The sequence below is a fragment of the Petaurus breviceps genome, unplaced genomic scaffold, assembly GCF_028583685.1.
Source record: "Petaurus breviceps papuanus isolate PSGF00001 unplaced genomic scaffold, PetGlider_PUasm1.0 90994, whole genome shotgun sequence".
NCBI lineage: Eukaryota > Metazoa > Chordata > Mammalia > Diprotodontia > Petauridae > Petaurus > Petaurus breviceps.
In genome coordinates, this window is record NW_027187393.1 from 2,986,397 (window position 1) to 3,004,457 (window position 18,061).

An 18,061-nucleotide genomic window follows, 5' to 3' on the forward strand; every position below is an offset into this window, starting at 1 on the left:
TTAATTTGGTCTGTGCAATGTAGGGCCTTTGAGATACTAATAACTCCTCACATCTTACTCTGCTGTCAAATAAGATGATGATTGCCAAGTGCCCTATAATGGCCAAACACTTGAGAAAGTGTTTGTATTGTCACTGTATTGTCACTCCCCTCCCCCCCCGGCCCCCCCCCCTGCCCCCCCACCCCGCCTGCCCTGGGTTGGAATCTACTCTGGGAGGGATACCTGTCAAGGACACCTGCTGGTCAGCCCTGAATAAAAATGGCATTTCACAAGCTCTCTTTCCCAAACTGCATTGGTTTGTTGTTGGAAGGTTAGAGTGTGTACACATATGTAGGTGTATGAGAGGGAGACAGAGACAGAAAGAGAAGAGATGGAGAGAAAAGGGGGAAGGGAGGGAGGAAGAAAGAAGAATGGGAGAGAGAAGAGAGGAAGGGAAAAAGAAGGAGAAGGAGAAGGGAGGGACAGAGAAGGGAAGGAAAAAGAGGGAGGAAAAGAGGGTGGAAGGGAGGGTGGGAGAGAGGGGGGAAGGGAGAGGGAGAGGGAGGAGAGGGAGGGGATAACTCCTTTGCACAGATGACTGGGCAGACACATGAAATATTGACCAGATTAGATTTTTTTTTCTTTTTGGAGGGGGGAAGGCTGGGCAATTGGGGTTAAGTGACTTGCCCAAGGTCACGTGGCTAGTGTTAAGTGTCTGAGGTCAAATTTGAACTCAGGTCCTCCTGACTCCAAAGCCAGTGCTCTATTCACTGCACCATCTAGCCACCTGACCAGATTAGATTTGAAGTTAGGAAAATCTACATTCAAACCATGTCTCTAACAGTGGCTGTTCTGAAGTTCAAATGATACTGTGTATGTAAAGCATGTTGCAAAGTTTAAATTCCTTTATACAGGACAATTCTTCCTCCCATTATTAATTTATCTTGACTCCTAATCTTGAGGAGGGGGACAAAAAACTGATACTGGATGGAATAATCGAATGATTTTTCTAGCATTTTCCACCACATGTTCCTAGATGCCCCTAGGAAGAGAAATGCCTCAGCTGGTGTGATTCTGGGCTTCCAAGAAGCCTCTGGTCTGACTTTTTGTGCACATTTGCATAGCTCCAAATCCCACAGACGCTGAGCCCAGGCATAGTTACCTCCTATGGGAAGGGGGCCTCAGGAGGAAACACTCTCTTCTCCCCTATAAGAAGCTTAGTAACAGGATTTACAGAGTGTTGGGTGGGGAGGGGGGGGGCTCAAGAAATGTCAAAACTTAAAATGTCCATAAGCCTGGTTAAAGCCATAGATTCTGCTGAATTCTCCCTGTTGGTCTTTGAATGAGGAGTCTGCTGTGAGTGATATCTCCAGTGGAACAACCTGCTATTCACCCTATTCCCTTCTTCCAGACCAAGGGAGAGGGTTGGAGTTGGAAGTAATCTTTAGGCTTCAAATGAGATAACATAAATGCTAGCTACTGTCATCTAGTCCAACTCCCTCATTTTACAGAGAAAGAAACTGAGTCCTAGAGAAGGGAAGAGATTTATTTAGGTTCACACACCTAGGGAATGACAGAACTGGGGCCAGAAACCTGATTGCTTAGAGGTTCGATGAGCTCTGCTGGTTCAAAATGGATCAAAGGCTCAATTTTTAGAACCGCTACATGAAGAAATGAGGTAGGACTCATAGGATCTCTTTTACTTCTCTGAAATGAAAATTAGACTTTGAAAATGATTCCATTACTTGTTGGGAGGTTCAGATTTGTTATTATTATTATTGTTGTCATTAATCATGAATACCTAGCATTTATATAGCACTTAAAGGTTTACAAAATGCTTTATATGTGTTCTCTCATTTGATCCTCACAACAATCTCGAGGTAGATTCTAACATTATCCTGCTTTTGTAGATGAGGTTACTGAGGCTTAGAGTGGTATACTGACTTGCCCAGGGTCTTATATGAATTCAGGTCTTCACTCCATCTAATGCTCTATCAACTATACCTCGTAGCTGTACCCCAAACTCTGCAGAGACTGAAAAGAGCCATGATTTAACACCCAAGTTGCAAGAAGGGTAGATATTGCCCCACCCAGATGGAAAATAATTCTTGGGGCTTGATGCAAACCTTGTGGAAAACCCCTAGGAGGCCAGGGATTCCACTTACCAGCTCTACATGGGTCAGCTGCTGGGCCAGAGTGTAAGGGTCACTGCAGACGCTCAGGATCTCTCGCTGAATTGAAGCGGGAGGCTTCGTCTTAAAAGAGACAAGCTTGTCTGAGACGGTGGCATTGATTTTGACTAGACCTTCCTGTCCATGGCTAAGCGTGGCAAGCTTCTGATTCAGTGCCTGCAGGAGTTGATTCATCCTTTTCCAGTAAGCCTGAAGGAAGGGAAGAGAAAGAGAAAGGAGGATGGGGGAAGGAGGAAAAGGGAAGAGAGGGAGGAGGAATGGGATAAGAAGAATGAGAAAGAGGAAAGGAAGAGAAGGAAAGAGCAGAGAAGAGAAAGGTAGAAAACAAGAGATGAAGAAATATACTTTGGCAATCATAGGATTAAAGAATGTTAAAGCTAGAAGGGACCTTAGGCATGATGAGACACTTGGGACAATTCTCTAGCCCTAGAATATTCCTAACTTAGCTCAGAGTCTATCTTCAGTAAAACTGTGGCACAGTAGAAAGTGTGTGATACTTAGAGGGCCAAGACCTGATTATTGTGCTGACAGAGGAAACAGAAAGATAACTCTTCAACGTGGATGGAGAGAACTAGTAGATTCAGAGCATCCTTGAACAAAAATCTCTTAAGGATGAAAGGGGACAATTTTCATCCTACTGAATTAAAAGCTTTAAATCTTTGATTTAAAAAAAATGAAACCTAGATACTGACAAGTCCAAAGCCCAATGGTGCTACCCTAGAAACCATTTCACCAAAATTTGTTTTTTAATGTCCAAGGCAGAGGTGTCAAACCCATGGCCCCAGGCCACATGCAGTCCCCAACACCCCTGAGTGAGAGGCCCCAGCCAGATTCAAATGTAACGGGGAAATATTTAACAAAATAAATAAAAACACAATAAAACATAGGTAAGGTTACCTTTTAAAACTAAGCTAACATGCAGCCAAGTCCCTTCCTTTCTTTTTGAGTTTGACAACACTGGTCTAAGGCATTTGTTTTTCTTATCTCTGATTTTTCATTTTATTGCCTTTTTTTTTGGAGACACCATGGATAGCTGGGAGCTCATAGGCAACAAGCAGACAGTCTCAAGCAGGGATTCAAGGGTCTGTGGCTCCTGCATTCTCCTCTCCCTGTAAACCCCATGTTGCCATGTGCTCAACCAGCCATGGGAGCTGCCTTCCCCTCAGCAGTGCTCTGGGCTTTCCATGGAGCTTGCAATTCCCCCCAAAAAGAGGCAAAAAGGAGTCTTGAGGTCGAGCTTTAATCCAGAAGACCAACATATAAGCCTCTTTTATTCACTGTCACTATTGTCACCAGGGAGTAGCAGAGCGGAGAACAGTTTATCTTCATCAGGCAGCTGTCTGCCCCTGGGCCCCTAAAGAACTCCAGAGCAAGACCAGGACTCATTCATTCATCCATTCATTCATTCCTTAGATGCTTCCTGGTCACCTGTTCTGTGCAGTACCCTGTGCTGGGCTGTGCTATAGAGAACACAGAGAGAAAGAAGAGGCAGTGTGTGGAGCTCATAGACCAATGAGGAAGTGATAGTCATTTGTTCAACATCCAGTGAAAAAAAGGAGCCAATGCTGGGGATGCAAAGATCTATAAGACATGGTCCTGGGCCTTGGAGCTGAATCAGGAAAATAAATGTGAATAAATAAATATGAAAATGTAAAATAAATGAGAAATAATCAATGTGAGACAAATCAGAGTATAACAAGTGAATAAGGAGAAGCAGTGTGGTACTATGGACTAGGGGTCATCATTGGTGCCAAGGAGGCCTGGGTTCAAGACCTGCCTCTTCCACACCCTGGCTCTGTGACCTTGGCCAAGTCACTTATCATCTCAGTACTTCAGACAACTGGAAAGTTCCACCAAGTAACCAACCTGCATATGGAAGGGTATTTCTTCACTGGAAGCTCCCTATACTGTGTGATAATCACAGAACTCGGCCAGAAATGAAGGGCATAAAAAGACGGTAAAGTGCAGTTACATTAGCTGAAGGTTGTATGGGTCAGTAGCGTTAAACTCAAATAGAAATAAATCCCTGCCAGCAGCATACTGACTTAGAAAACTATAAAGTAGCATTATCTATGTTGTATTGCATCAGGAAGACCTGAGTTCAAATATGGCCTCAGATACCAGCTGTGTGACTCTGGGCAAGTCACTCAATTTCTGTTTGCCTGAATCCACAGAAGAAAATGACAAACCATACCAGAGTCTTTGCCAAGAAAATCTCACAGACAACCATTACTGTGCTATTGTCCATGGGGTCATGAAGAGTTGGACATGACTGAATAACCAAATAACAATAAACTGCATTTAAAAAAATTTTGCAAATATTTCCTAATAACATTTTAATCTGATTTGGGATGCATTTGTGAGTTTTGTGGGCTTCTGGTCTAGGCTACTGGAGGCCTTAATGACTGTTTTGGGATCTGTGAGGTTTGCTACCTTTACTGCCTTGTGTAGAACAGGGGTGGGGTGCCTGTCACCTCAAGGCCACATGTGGCTCTCTAGGTCCTCAAGTGTGGCCCTTTGACGGAATCCAAACTTTACAGAACAAAGTTTGCCACACTTGAGGACCTAGCGGGCCACATGTGGTCTTGAGGTAGCAGGTTCCCCAACCCTAGAGGAAAAGATGATTTTCATAACTGATGACATTTGGCTGGGAGTCAGGAACCTTGACAAAGGAAGGGATACTCGAGCTGGACTTTGAAGGATTGAAAAGGTGTCAACAAGCTGAAATAGAGGTGGTATTTCAAAGAGCAGGGCATAGCAAGAGCAAAGGTATGGAGGTAGGGGAAAAGGAGAGAAGAGTAGAGAGAAGTGTATGTAGAGCAAAACATAGGCAGAAAGGTTGGGTGGTACCAATTATTCAATCAATAAGCATTTATTTTTTGTTTATTTTTATTTTTTTTGCTTTTTGGAGGGGGGAAGGCAGTGCAATTAGGGTTAAGTGACTTGCCCAAGGTCATATAGCTAGTAAATGTTAAGTGTCTGAGGTCGTATTTGAACTTAGGTCCTCCTGACTCCAGGGCCGGTGCTCTATTCACTGCCCCACCTAGCCACCCCAACAAGCATTTATTAAGAGCTTACTATGGACCAAGCACTGTGCTAAGTGCTGGGGATACAACTACAAGCAAAATACAATAGTCCCTACCTTCAAGGAGCTTACAATCTAATGTGGAAGAAAACACATAAAAGGAAGATGAAAAGGGAGAGCAATCTGATGGGAAATGAAGAAATGACTGGTGGAAGCACTTTCCTTAAATGCAGGTTCTGGTAGGAGCTATCCAATGACAGAGAATAAGGGAGGGTCCTGGAGGCAGAGGGCACTTCAGTTTTGTGAGGTCTAGGGCTAAAGTGATTGAGGATGAAGAGGTTGTAGTACCAGGCTGCCAGAGCCTGAGGAGTTTGGTCTTTATTCACAAGGCAATGGGGAACCATTCAATGTTTTTGAGTAGTAAAGTCACATTTTCCAGCCTGTCCAAATCAGTACAAAGAAAACTAGGCTATAAACACAGTGTAACAGTGATAGGAAAGGAAATTGACAAGATGACAAAAAGATGGGAATAACCAATGTTGGAGGGGTTGTGAGAAGACAGTTCCATTAGTACCTTGCAGGTGAAGCTGTGAATCAGTACAGGTATTTTGGAAAACAATTTGGAATTATTCAGACAGAGTGACTAAAATGTCCATATCCAATGACCCAGAGATTCCAGTACTAGGTTCATACCCCAAGAAGGCCATTGATAAGAAGAAAGTCCCCATGCATACCAAAATATTTATAGCAACACTATTTGGGGATAGCAAGAATTGGAAACAAAGTAGATGCCTATAGATTGGGAATGGTTAAATAAATTGTGTTACACAAAGGTAACATGGCTCTGCATGACAAGTATGATGAATATAGAGAAGGATGGAAAGAGCTACATTAATTGATGCAGAGTAAAGAAGGAAATGCTAAAAATATATACAATATACAAAAAAATCAAAAGTGAATTAATTGAAAATTATGAAGAATAAGCATGGCTTGAAAGGAGAGAGGAGACATCTCACACTCTACCCCTCTGCACAGGTGGGAGGTCCATGAATGTAGACTTTTTCTGTGTATTGATTATTTATTTTGTTTTTTTAAAAAGCCACCTTTTTCTTTTCTTTCAAAATATTATTTGTTATATAGGATGGCTCTCTGAAAGGGGGGAGGGGAGGTAGACTGGGGAAAATGATGGTGAAATAAAAAAAGACAACAATAAATATTTATTTTATTTTTATTTTTTCGGTAATAGCAATAAGACAGAAAGAACTATGAGCAAAGTGCTATGGGGTCTCAGAGGAGACAGATTTCTTCAAGTTGAGAGGGTCAGGAAGAATTCATAGAGGCCAATAGCTAAGACTGAAAGCTTCAGTCAGAGCTGTATACAGCCCAAGCTCACACCAGTACCGAGCCATAACTAGTACAATGTGATTGGGACTTTGCCCAGGATAGCTGAAATGGATGTGTGATAGAAGGATGCTTCCTCCCTGTAGAGACCACTGTCCCCATGTCTTGCCTTGCCTCATAATCCTTTGCTATATAATGCTACTGTCCCCTAGTTACTATCCTTCTCCTAGGACCCACTTTTCCTACCAATTCCCACAAGGGTATGGACTGGATTCTCTGGGAAACAGGCCACCTCATCTCTGTCCTTTTTATCACTGTGGCTGTACCACTGTCACCCACCCCATCTCCCCTTCCCCACCAAATATGCTCCAGGAAGAAAAATTACTGGTGATGTCTTCATATCGGTCAAAGGCTTCAAAGATATAGTTGTGTGTAGGTTAGTTTGACTGAACTATTTATCTCTTTTTTTTTTTTCATCCTTCTTATTAGAACTGGTTCTCTGGGAGTCCGGGTGGGGAGGGACACAATACAGGAGATATAGGTGATATAAAACAAAAGAAATCAATAACATTTTTTTTAAAAGAGGTCAATCAACTGGTCTGGGAAAGGCAAATGCTACTGCTCCTCCCTGGGGCCATGATGCTGTCAGTGAAGGCACGGGGGCAGCTCTGAGGCCTGACTTCATTCTGTTCTATGGGGTTTGCTCTCTCCATGCTTCCTACAGATGATTGCTCTCTCCATGATTCACAGATGAACAGACTGCTGAGAGGGAACTGCTTAAATTGGCACTGTTTTAATTACAGTAAACGCAAATGACTATAAATCTTTAAGATACACACACACACACACACACAACTACAGCATCTTAACAAAACCCACTATGTCGCTTTAATTATCCTTCCAGCTTTCTAAAGAAGGGAATGGAGCCCTCCTATAATTACTCGGAATTCCGTAAGAGGCAGCTGTGGCTTGTGGAGAATTCCAAAGCAGCAGCCCTTGGAGCAGGGCGGAGGCAGGGAAGAAGGGGGATCTGGTCACTCTTCTTGAACTGTCACATTTCTCAGGCTGCTCTTTCCCTTCTCCCTCAAGGTCTAGGAAAGAATTAGTGTGTCTCAGTGTTCTGGGTCTCCTGCTGATTCTGTCTTCTGTCAAGGGTTCCAAGCTCCCAGCTAAGCCACAGTGGTCCCTGGGATGTCCTTCATCTTGAAGCTTGAGCCACAGAGGCCATAGGCGGGTAGGCCAGTGGGGTTTCAGAAGCACTGAAGACTGGCAGCTACTCTGAAAATAGCATTTCACAGCAAATGTGCTTACAGCCTCATGGGACTGGCTAGAACAGGCTCACACTGCACCTGAAATCACTGTAGTACCGAGCTGAGACTTAGACTGAGAGTCTTAGAGCTGGAACCTTAGAGATGAGTCAAATTCTCTCTTTTTACATAGGAAGAAACTAAGGCCCAATCAATGAGAATTTATTTAGCCACTACTAGGTTCCTGGTGCAGTGAATAGAGTACCAGGTCTGTAGTCAGGAAAATCAGAGTTCAAATCTGGCTTCAGACACTTACTAGCTGTGTGACCCTGGGCAAGTCACTTAACTCCCATCTGCCTCAGTTCCTCATCTGTAAAATGGAGGCATACTGGAGAAGGAAATAGCAAACTACTCCAGCAGCTTTACCAAGAAACACCACGGACAGGTATATGGGGTCACAGAGTGGACATGATGGAACTACTGAATAACACATGTGCTAGGCAAATTCCAAGAGAGAGAATTCATAGGGTGCATTTGGTAGAACCTGGGTCTTTTGACTCCCAGCCTAGGGCTCTATCAGTTACCTTATGTTGCAGGCAAGTATAGGGCTGAATACCATGGAGAGTAGATATGGAAGCTAAGGGAAGACATCTCAATTCACCATCCACACAGCTGCCAAATGATTTTCCTAAAGCATGGGCACCACCCTGCTTAGTAAACTCCATTCCTTTTACTGTAGAACAAGATACAAACTTTTTCTGCTTGGCTTTTGAAGCCCTTCACAACATTTTCTAGTCTGCTTAAACATCTTCCTGGAGAAGGGCTCATCAGGAGACTTGAGGCTCTCCTTTCACAGGGGACACAAGACCATATTTCTCCAATAAGTTAACCACTGCAGGCAGGAAACAGGAGCTGCATATGAGAGCTGGAGGCACCATTTGGAGAGAGTGTGCTAACCCCTCATCATTGATAGCCCTCATCAGAACACAGAGCATCCTTGGACTTCCCAGCATGTCAGCCAATACCAGATCCATGGTTCCCCCAACCTCTCCTGCCCTCTTCCCTGCAGACTTAACTTCAGCATCACTTGAATTCCAGGACACCCAAGTTATGGGCTGATATGTTGTGTATAATAAACCTCCTGTGAGGCCCTTCTACAGACAGACTCTGCCACAACTTAGCCTAAGTCACACCTGGCCCACTAATGGTGGATATAAGATGTCTTCTAAACCCAATTGTTTCAATATTGTAAAGACAAACAATTTTGAAAGACTTAGGGACTCTGGTCAATACAATAATCAACCAGAATTCCAGAAGACTCATGAGGAAACATGCGACCCACCTCCTGACAGAGAGGTGATGGTCTCAGGCTACAGATTGAAGCATTTTCTTTTTGGAATATGACTAATGTGGGAATTTGTCTTGCTTGACTAAACAAGATTTGTAATGGGTTTTCTTTTTCTTGCTTTCTCAATGGAGATGGGAATAGGAAGAGGTAGGAGAGAGACAACTAAAAATAAAACAAAATTGAATTATCAAAAAAAGCCCAGTTGGTTGCCTTATGAAACCTGATTCCCACACCAGGAGGGGGTCAGTATACCACAGACTCTCATTTCTCTCCTTGCGCCTGTATGCTTTCCTGGCAAGGTTTGGTAAGCACTATTTCTTCTCTGCTATAGCAGCCTAGCATGGCAAATGCTTCTGTTCAAAATGATACTTGGTCACATGGGACTCATAGCCTGCTGGTACATCCAGTCTTGTAAGGTACATGCCTGGGCCTAGAACCTGGTGGGCCAGCAAGCAGGTTTGATCCAAACTTGCAGCCTTGCCTTTGTCCCAGGGCAAGGTTAATGCTAATCTTCATCACAGACTTCCTCCTGTCCCTGGAGTATGATATCATTCTGGTAATGGTAGAGCCTTTCGGTGGCTTGCTTCCTCTCTTGTGCTGGACCTATCACAACCACCAAGGCCACCCACTCATCCTGAAATTTTTTCCACTTTTGTTATTTACCCTCTCACATCGCTATCAGTCAAAGCCCCCCAGTTTCTCTCTTGTTTTTCAATTGAATTATTCCTGGCCCTTCAGGTAAAGAAAGACTCACCTTTCCACAGGGTTAACCTCAATCTGATAGGCCTTTGAACCAGAACACTACCATTTGAGGTGTTATATTCTGTCATCAAGATGGCAGGTCGCCCTATGACCTCCAGCAGCATTTACTACAACAGTGTAGCTCACTTGTCCACTTAGAACATTCCCTTTCACATGAATTTTTGGTTCCATTCTCAGTTTTTCTCTGTAATCACCCTGAATATATCACTGTCCCCACGGTCAATGACTACCTGGGTGAATGACCAGCAATGCTTCCATGAGGAGGCCAATACAATGTATATATCACAACTCCAAGTGCCTTTCAAACTTCTTGAACTGGATGTCCAATCAATATCTTTTTTTTTTCTTTTTGGAGAGCAATTGGGGTTAAGTAACTTGTCCAAGATCACATGGCTAGGTTTTGTGTGTGTGTGTGTGTGTGTGTGTGTGTGTGTGTGTGTGTGTGTGTGCTAAGTGTCTGAGGCTGGATCTGAACTCAGGTCCTCCTGACTCCAGGGTCCATGCTCTACTCACTGTGCCACCTAGCCAACCCCCCAATTGACATCTTAAACTTGATATCTTTCCCACAAAATCCTGTCTTCTCCTAACTTCCATCTTACTATAGAGTCCAACACCATTCTCCTAGTCCCTTAGGTTCATAACTCAGGTGTCATAAACAACTCCTCACTGTTGTCCCCCACATCCAATCTCTTGCCAAGGCTTGTTGACTTCATCTTTCAACATCTCTCAGATATGCTCCCTTCTCTCCTCTGACACTGGTACCACTCATTATTGCAATAGCTTACTGATATGTAGGCTTGCCTCAAGTCTCTCCCCATTCCAACCTATCTCCAGCCACCAAAGTGAATTTCCTAAAGCTCTGCTCCAACCATGTTACCCTCCTACTCAATAAACTCCAGCGCCTCCCTCCATCCCTTGTATCACCTCCAGGATCTGTTTGTCATTCAGAGCCCTTTATAACTTAGTCCCCTCTTTACTTTCCAGTTTTCTTACACTGTATTCCCTGACACATACTCCTTGACCCAGTAACTTTGGTCTATTTACATGAACAAGATACCCCATCTCTCAGTTCCAGGAACTGAAATGCCATCCCTCCTCATCTCTGCCCATTGCCTTCCCTGACTTCCTTCAAGTCCCAGTTAAAATTCCTAAAATCTACAGGAAGGTTTTCCAAACTCCTCTTAATTCTAGAGCTTTCTTTGTCTTATTTTCTTCCTGTTTATCCTGCAGATGGCTTTGTTTGTACATATTTGTTTGCTTGACTCCCATATTAGATTGTAAGCTCCCTGAGGACAGAGACTGGCTTTTGACTCTTTTGTATCCCTAGTGCTTAGCACAGTGCGCGGCACATAGCACACAATGAATATTGATTGACTATTGATTTTAATACAATCCACTAAGCAAACACTTTGCTCAATAAGCAAACAAGTCTCTACCACCTTTGGGGCTTTCTGGCATCTCTTCACCTTTTCTTAGGCTTTCCTTCCTTCTAGGATATCCTAGATGACATATTCCTCTTATGCATTCTCAGTGACTAAGAAGGGATCACAGGGCTATATACATAGAGGATACATGGAGTTTCAGGTTAAGGGACTTGCCCAGGGTCACACAGCTAGTTAGAATCTGAGGGAGGATTTGAACCCAGATCCTCCTGATGCTGAGTCTAGCGCCCTATCCCCTCTTTCAGTTTACGCTTTCTGGTTGTCCAAGACAATGTTCCTACCTGGAGAAGGCAGAGGAAAGATATGAGTAAGGAGGGGTGCTTCTCTCAGTGCCTCCCCACCCCCCCCCTCCTCCAGCAGGCAGTTCACCCTTCCCAGAGAAGCCCTTGAGGGAATACCCCTGAAAACGCTTCTTGTTGTCTTTCTGTACCTTTAATAAACTTCAGCTCATCTTGACATCTAGCCTGCCAGGCCACCCATTTTCAGCCTTGCTTGGGTGCCCCTTCCTCTTGCCCGAGTCCTTGTTAAATCAGAGCTTACTGAGGAGTGTCTGTGTAGCCATGGATCTCTTTTGGTCAGAGTATCTCATGATTGAATCCACTGGGTCACAGACCTGTAGCCCAACCCACTTCTGAACAGGAATCTTCTCTACAATAGCCATTGTGAGGAGTCATGCAGGTTCTATGTGAACACCTCCAGTGATGGAGAATTGGTAGAGTCAACTGTGGTGCACCGCTAACTGTTAAGAAGTATTCATGGAGGGGGGGTGGTGGTGGCTAGTTGGCGCAATGAATAGAGTACCGGCCCTAGAGTAAGGAGGACCTGAGTTCAAATTTGGCCTCAGACACTTTACACACTGACTAGCCTTGTGACCTTGGGCAAGTAATCTAACCCCAATTGCCTGCCCTGCCTTCCCCCTTCCAAAAAACAAACAAACAAAAAGGTGTTCTCTTATATCAAGCTTAAATCATCCTTTCTCTTTGGGAGAAAGTGCTTCTTGTTCAGCTCCCTGGAGCCAACAGAAGATACCTAATTCCTCTTCTCCACAATAGACTTTTACTTTTTTTTTTTAAAGGCAATCAGGGTTAAGTGACTTGCCTAGGGTCACAAGGTAATAAATATCTGAGGCCAGATTTGAACTTAGGTCCTCCTGACTCCAAGGTTGGTGCTCTATCTTCATGATTGACTTTTAAATATTTGAATACAGTTGCCATGTTTCCCCTAAGTCTCTTCTTCCCCATACTAAATGACCTAAGCTCCTCCACACAATCATCATGGGATCATAGACCTAGAGGAAACTGAGGAACAGAGAGGTTAAGTTGCTAGCCCAGGATCACACAGCTGGTGTCCGAGGCAAGATTTGAACCTGTCTTCTCACTTCCAGGTCTAGTGCCTTTTGTACTATGCCCTGTTGCCTTTATCACCATTCTGGCAGTCTTCCTTTGTCCATAATCTGGTTGTCTATGTTTTTAATGAAATATGGCACCCACCACTACACCTAATATTTCAGATATGTTTTGACCAGGACAGATATCAGTTGGCCTATCAACACCCTACCCCTTTTCAGATGAGACACCTTTATAAATGCAGTCTAAGGTTTTTGCCACCACATCACAAGGTTGATTCGCACCAAACTTGTAGTCCACTAAAACCCCTGGATCCTTTCCATACATACTTTTGTTTACTCCTACCTCCCTCTTGAACCCTGTTCTAGTATCCCTTTTTATCAATGATTTGGATGAAACTATAGAGGGGTCACATAGCAAATGTGCAGATGCCACACATTTTGGACGGGCAGCTAACATAGAACAATAGATGATGGATCCACAGAGATGCTGACAAGCTAGAATGATGAACTGAATCTAATAACATGAAATTTAATAAGGATACACACAAAGTCCTCCACTTGGGAACAATAATTCCTTGCACATCCTTCCAAGAAACGCTTTCTAAGATCCTACTGGCAATATCATTTATCTGTATATGATTCACTAGAAATGGGCGGTGTTTATCAAATTTTCTGATTTCTAGGAGTCTTTTGGTAATTTCTTGAATATTTAGCCTGGGAGGAAAGCACCCTCCTCCCCTCTCCTGGAACGTGAACAAGACACTCCATGCCTCGGCTCCAGGCATTTCTTTGGCTGTCCCCCATGCCTGGAATGCTCTCCCTTCTCACTTCTTCCAAGATTCCCTGGCTTCCTTCAAACCCAGCAGAAACCCTATCTTTTTCTTTCTTTTTTCTTTTTGGAGGGGGGAAGCTAGGACAATTGGGGTTAAGTAACTTGCCCAAAATCACACGGCTAGTTTTTTGTGTAAGTGTCTGAGGTCACATTTGAACTCAGGTCCTCCTGACTCCAGGGCCAGTGCTCTATTCACTGTGCCACCTAACCACCCCCCAAAACCCTGTCTTCTACAGGAAGCCTTTCCTAGCCTCTCCTAAGTCTAGGGCCTTCCCTTTCTTATTTACTTCCTAGATCTCTTGCATATGGTTGCTTATACATTTTTTTTTTACTTGCTGTGTTAGACTGGGGGTGCCCCCAAGGGCAGGGACTGTCTTTTGCATTTCTTTGTATCCCCTGTGCTCAGCACAGAGCCTGGCACACAGCAGCTGCTTAATAAATATTTCTTGACTGATTGATTGACATCAGGCAGGTAGATGATGGCCCCAGGACCCTTCAAAGCAGGTAGTCAGCAAATACCACTCCTGTTTGTTTGTTTCCTCTGACCAATACAGGAGAATCTCTCTGCTGGAGGCACCTGCAGATCTGTGCAAATCATTCGTGTTGGAAGGAATGTTACTGGGTGGAAATTGTTGTTCAGTCATTTTTCAGTCATGTCCGACTCTGTGATCCTGTCTGGGGTGGGTTTTCTTGGCGGTGATACTGGATTGGTTTGCCATTTCCTTTTCCAGATCATTTTACAGAGGAGGAAACTGAGGCAGACAGGGTTAAGTGATTTGTCCAGGGTCACACAGCTAGTAAGTGTCTGGGTGGGAAGTGAGAGGTATGTAAAAAAGATCATTGGTACAGCATTTCCAGAAGGAAGGAATGCCTCTTTCTCACCAGATTACTGGGTAAGAAGAAATATTCCTTGGAGGAGTGAAAGGCATACTTGGTTCTTTCTTGAGATGGTGCCTCCCCCTGAGGATCTACTTCCCTTCTCTGTGGGAAAGAGCATCACTATATTTGTTACAGAACACTGAACATCCCAGGGTCTCTCTTCTTTCCTTCCTTTCCTGAGTCATTTTCTCCCACCCTCCAAAATTCTGACAGGTTCGGCTTCCTCTTCTGTCTTTTCAGGTTCCTTTACCCTTTGAAACCCACCCCTCTCCATTCCAATAAGGAATACTGCATTTTCTTTAAGAACCTGCAGAGAAAGAGGCATTTCTTTCTTTTTGAAATGTTGAAGTTTTTTTAAAAACTGCTGTCTTCATCTTTCTCCAAGTTGCAGTACTGACTCATCTCTTCACCCTTGGAAGCCAACTCCACCTTGAGCTTCTTCTCACACTGGAAATACCCTCTGCTCCTGTGACCTCACTTTCTGATTGGTTGGTTTCTCTCAGAACTTCCACCTTAAGGAGATGATCCCAGGCCAAAGATATCTTTATTACTCTCCAGGCCCATAGGACTTTCTCTGCTCTCTCACTATCCCGTGCTTTCTTCTCTCCCCTTCTCTTTTCAGCTTCCCTTTTATATATTGTTTTCTCTCAATAGAATGTAAGCTTCTTGAGGGCAGGGATTGTCTTTCTCCTTTTTGTATATTCAGTGCCTGGCACAAAGTAAGCTCTGAATAAATAGACTAGCAATTTCCAATGATACTCCCCCAAATATATGAACCAAGAGAACACTCCCTTGCAACAAATAAATATAGTTAAGGGAAACAAATCCATACTTTGGCCAATGCGTGGCCTCAGTCAGTATCTATAGTCTGTCAGCTCTCTGTTCAGAAGTGGGACATAGTTAATATTTCACAATCAGTCCCTGTGCTGATTGGAGTTCTGAAGTCTTTCAGTATTCTTTTCCTTTACATCATGGTTAGGCAAGGAAAGCAAATGTGATGAAAATAAAAATGTGATCTTCCCCCATCTGAGTTCACAGACCCATTGAAAGGGGGGCATGGATGCCAGGTTAAGAGTCCCTGATCTAGATGAAGGGATGGAATGCAACAGATGGAGATGGGGGGATAGAGCAGGAGACACCTGCTTTACGTAAGATCTGTGAAGACAACAGCTGAGGGCATGGGGGATGTTGTGAGCAAAGGGACAGAGACAGGAGAGACAGCAGGGGAAAACAGAGCTGCCCAATTTGCCTGGAAATATTCAGCTGTTTTGTATGAAAAAGACTGATAGGGAAATCCAACTGCTAACTGATTCTCACCTCTTCTCTTTTCTTCTCTGCTCTCATGGACTATCAGGCTTCAGATACCATCTGGTTGCACCTTTCCCCTTTGCAATCTCTGGGTCTCCCATACTTTTTCTCGTGGAGTTGCTCTCAGTTATTGGCTCAAAGAAGGCATGAACTAGGTAGCATTTTATCTTCAATTGCCATTCCTCAAGTTTGCATCAACAGAATTTCAGATTTCAGCTGTTTTCATTCTTTATGAGGAAATATTCCCTTTTGAAGTTTCTGGCCCTGTGACTCCACCTATCCTTTTTTAAACTTGAAAAAACGAGCTCTCTAGGCATTGCCAATCTTCATTTCTACAAACTTAAAGACAATATGGTCACTTTCTCTCAAGGACCCTGTCCCCTGTATGCCACTAACTAGCTTTTCCTCATTTGATAAGAATAAAGGCTAGGGGAAGAGATGTTTTGATAGCTCCACTGTTTTTTTTAAGATAGGGAATAATAATAACAATAACAACAATAATATTAGAAGCTTATAGCAATTTAAAATTTGCAAAGCAATTTATGTATATTATCTCATTTGACCCTCATGATTCTGTGAGGTAGATGCTATTATTATATTCATTTTACAGATGAGGAAACTAAGGCTGAGAAAAGTGACTTGACCAAGGTCACACCACCAATACATATCTGAAGTAAGATGTGAACTTGAATCTTCTTGCCTTCAAGTGCAGGACTCTAGCAGGACAACCTGGATGCTAAACTTTTGGTACAATGAAACTGTCAGAAGATCCCTGAATGGAGGAAGTCCAATGTAACCGCGTCCTTATACCAGTTTGCTGACAACATTCCAGTTAATGAAGGAATTGTTTTTATAATTCATTTCAATTCAATTTAACACACTAGGTGTGTTTCTGTTCTGGACACACAAATGAAAAACAACACCATCCCTATTCTCCAAGGGCTTATGGATAGTCAGAACATAAATACAGTGCAGAGTGGAATGTGACAAGGATAAAGGGGAGATCCAGAACATGTACACTAAGAAATCTGAGGACAGAGACCAAACTTTCAGGTGATAGCAAGGGCAAGAGGAATTTGTTCTAGAAATAAGCGACAGATTGGGTCCTGAAGAAAGATTGCTACAGAATTGCAGAAGTAGTTTACTCCAACAGGTTGCAAGCGGTCCAATTTGGCTGGAAAGCTAGGTTGGATACAGATTATGGAGGGGTTTTAAAATCCAGGGTTAGGAGGATAGCCTTTATTTAGCAAGTCAAGAATGATGCAATAAGATTTATCCATAAGGGAGGTGGTTCTGGTCCCATGGAGAGGATAGATTAGAAAGAGAGAGAGTGGAGCCAGGGAGGCCATTTAGGAGGGTACTGTCAAAGCACAGGAAAGAGGTAAGGGGGACCTGAGCCAAAGCAGGACAGGTGTGAGTGGAGAAGAGGGGGGCAGATGAGAAAGAAGCAACAGGAACATCAAACTGAGGGGCTACAGGGTATAAGGATAAGGAAAGGGGCAAAGATGGGTCTCAAGTTATAAATCACACCTGGCAGATCAATCCAAAGAATTTCCAGCAGTCCCCTGCCATTGCAGTTGAGGTTACACATAAGGGATCTGGAATCAATAGGGAACATGGAAGGTGAGATGGAGATGGACTGCACATGGCTCCCCTTTCTCCAAGCATGGCCTGATTGTCCAAAAGAGGATTTCCTTTCCAGGGGGGAACCTGTTAGGATCACTTCTGCAGAGGTCTAATACAGGCAAACTTGAAGAACCCAAAGTGCACTTGGTACCACTTTTTCTCTTACTTCTTGGCTCTTAAAATCACGTATAACATCATCTCTTTGGTTTTTCAGTTGGTCCCTTTCCCCTGCTGTCAATGTCATGGAGTTTTAAGCTCCTATAGAACAAGGACCCTGAGCAGGCTGAGCTGGAGTCAAGTGGAATGTTTTGGGGCCATACTAGTGAGAGCAGACGGAGGTGGGCACAGGGTATGTGGGAAGGCTCCCCCTACCCCGATCACTGCTACCCTGTCTAACCTTAAAGGGAGCACAAGCAAGGAGGCCAAGCAGTTGAGTTGTGGAGAACAAGAGAGGCACCACAGGATCAGAGAAGGGCTGATGCCCTAATTTTTAAAATAAAAAAAGAAAGAGAAAGGAATCTACAAATTATAGACCAGTGAATTTGACTTTGATTCCTGACAAAACTCCAAAATGTATCATTAAAGAGATGACTAGTAAGCACCTAGAAAAGGAATCTATGATCCCAAAGATCAGGGCTTCAAAAAGAACGGATGGGGGGGGGGCAGCTAGGTGGTACATTGAATAGAGCACCGGCCTTGGAGTCAGGAGTACTTGAGTTCAAATCCGGCCTC

At 43.6% G+C, this 18,061-nt stretch overlaps 1 protein-coding gene across 3 annotated transcripts in view; it reads right to left on the reverse strand.

Moving 5' to 3' along the window:
- RASGEF1C (RasGEF domain family member 1C) overlaps positions 1-18,061 on the reverse strand; it is a 207,829-nt gene that overhangs the window by 40,952 nt on the left and 148,816 nt on the right. For 2 of the 3 annotated variants that reach the window (XM_069077816.1, XM_069077815.1), the window contains one exon: positions 2,145-2,360. The exons of the other annotated variant lie outside the window; for it this stretch is intronic. In XM_069077816.1, coding sequence (XP_068933917.1) covers positions 2,145-2,360 — 216 coding nt within the window. The remainder of the gene's footprint in view (positions 1-2,144; positions 2,361-18,061) is intronic. 3 annotated transcript variants of the gene reach the window in all.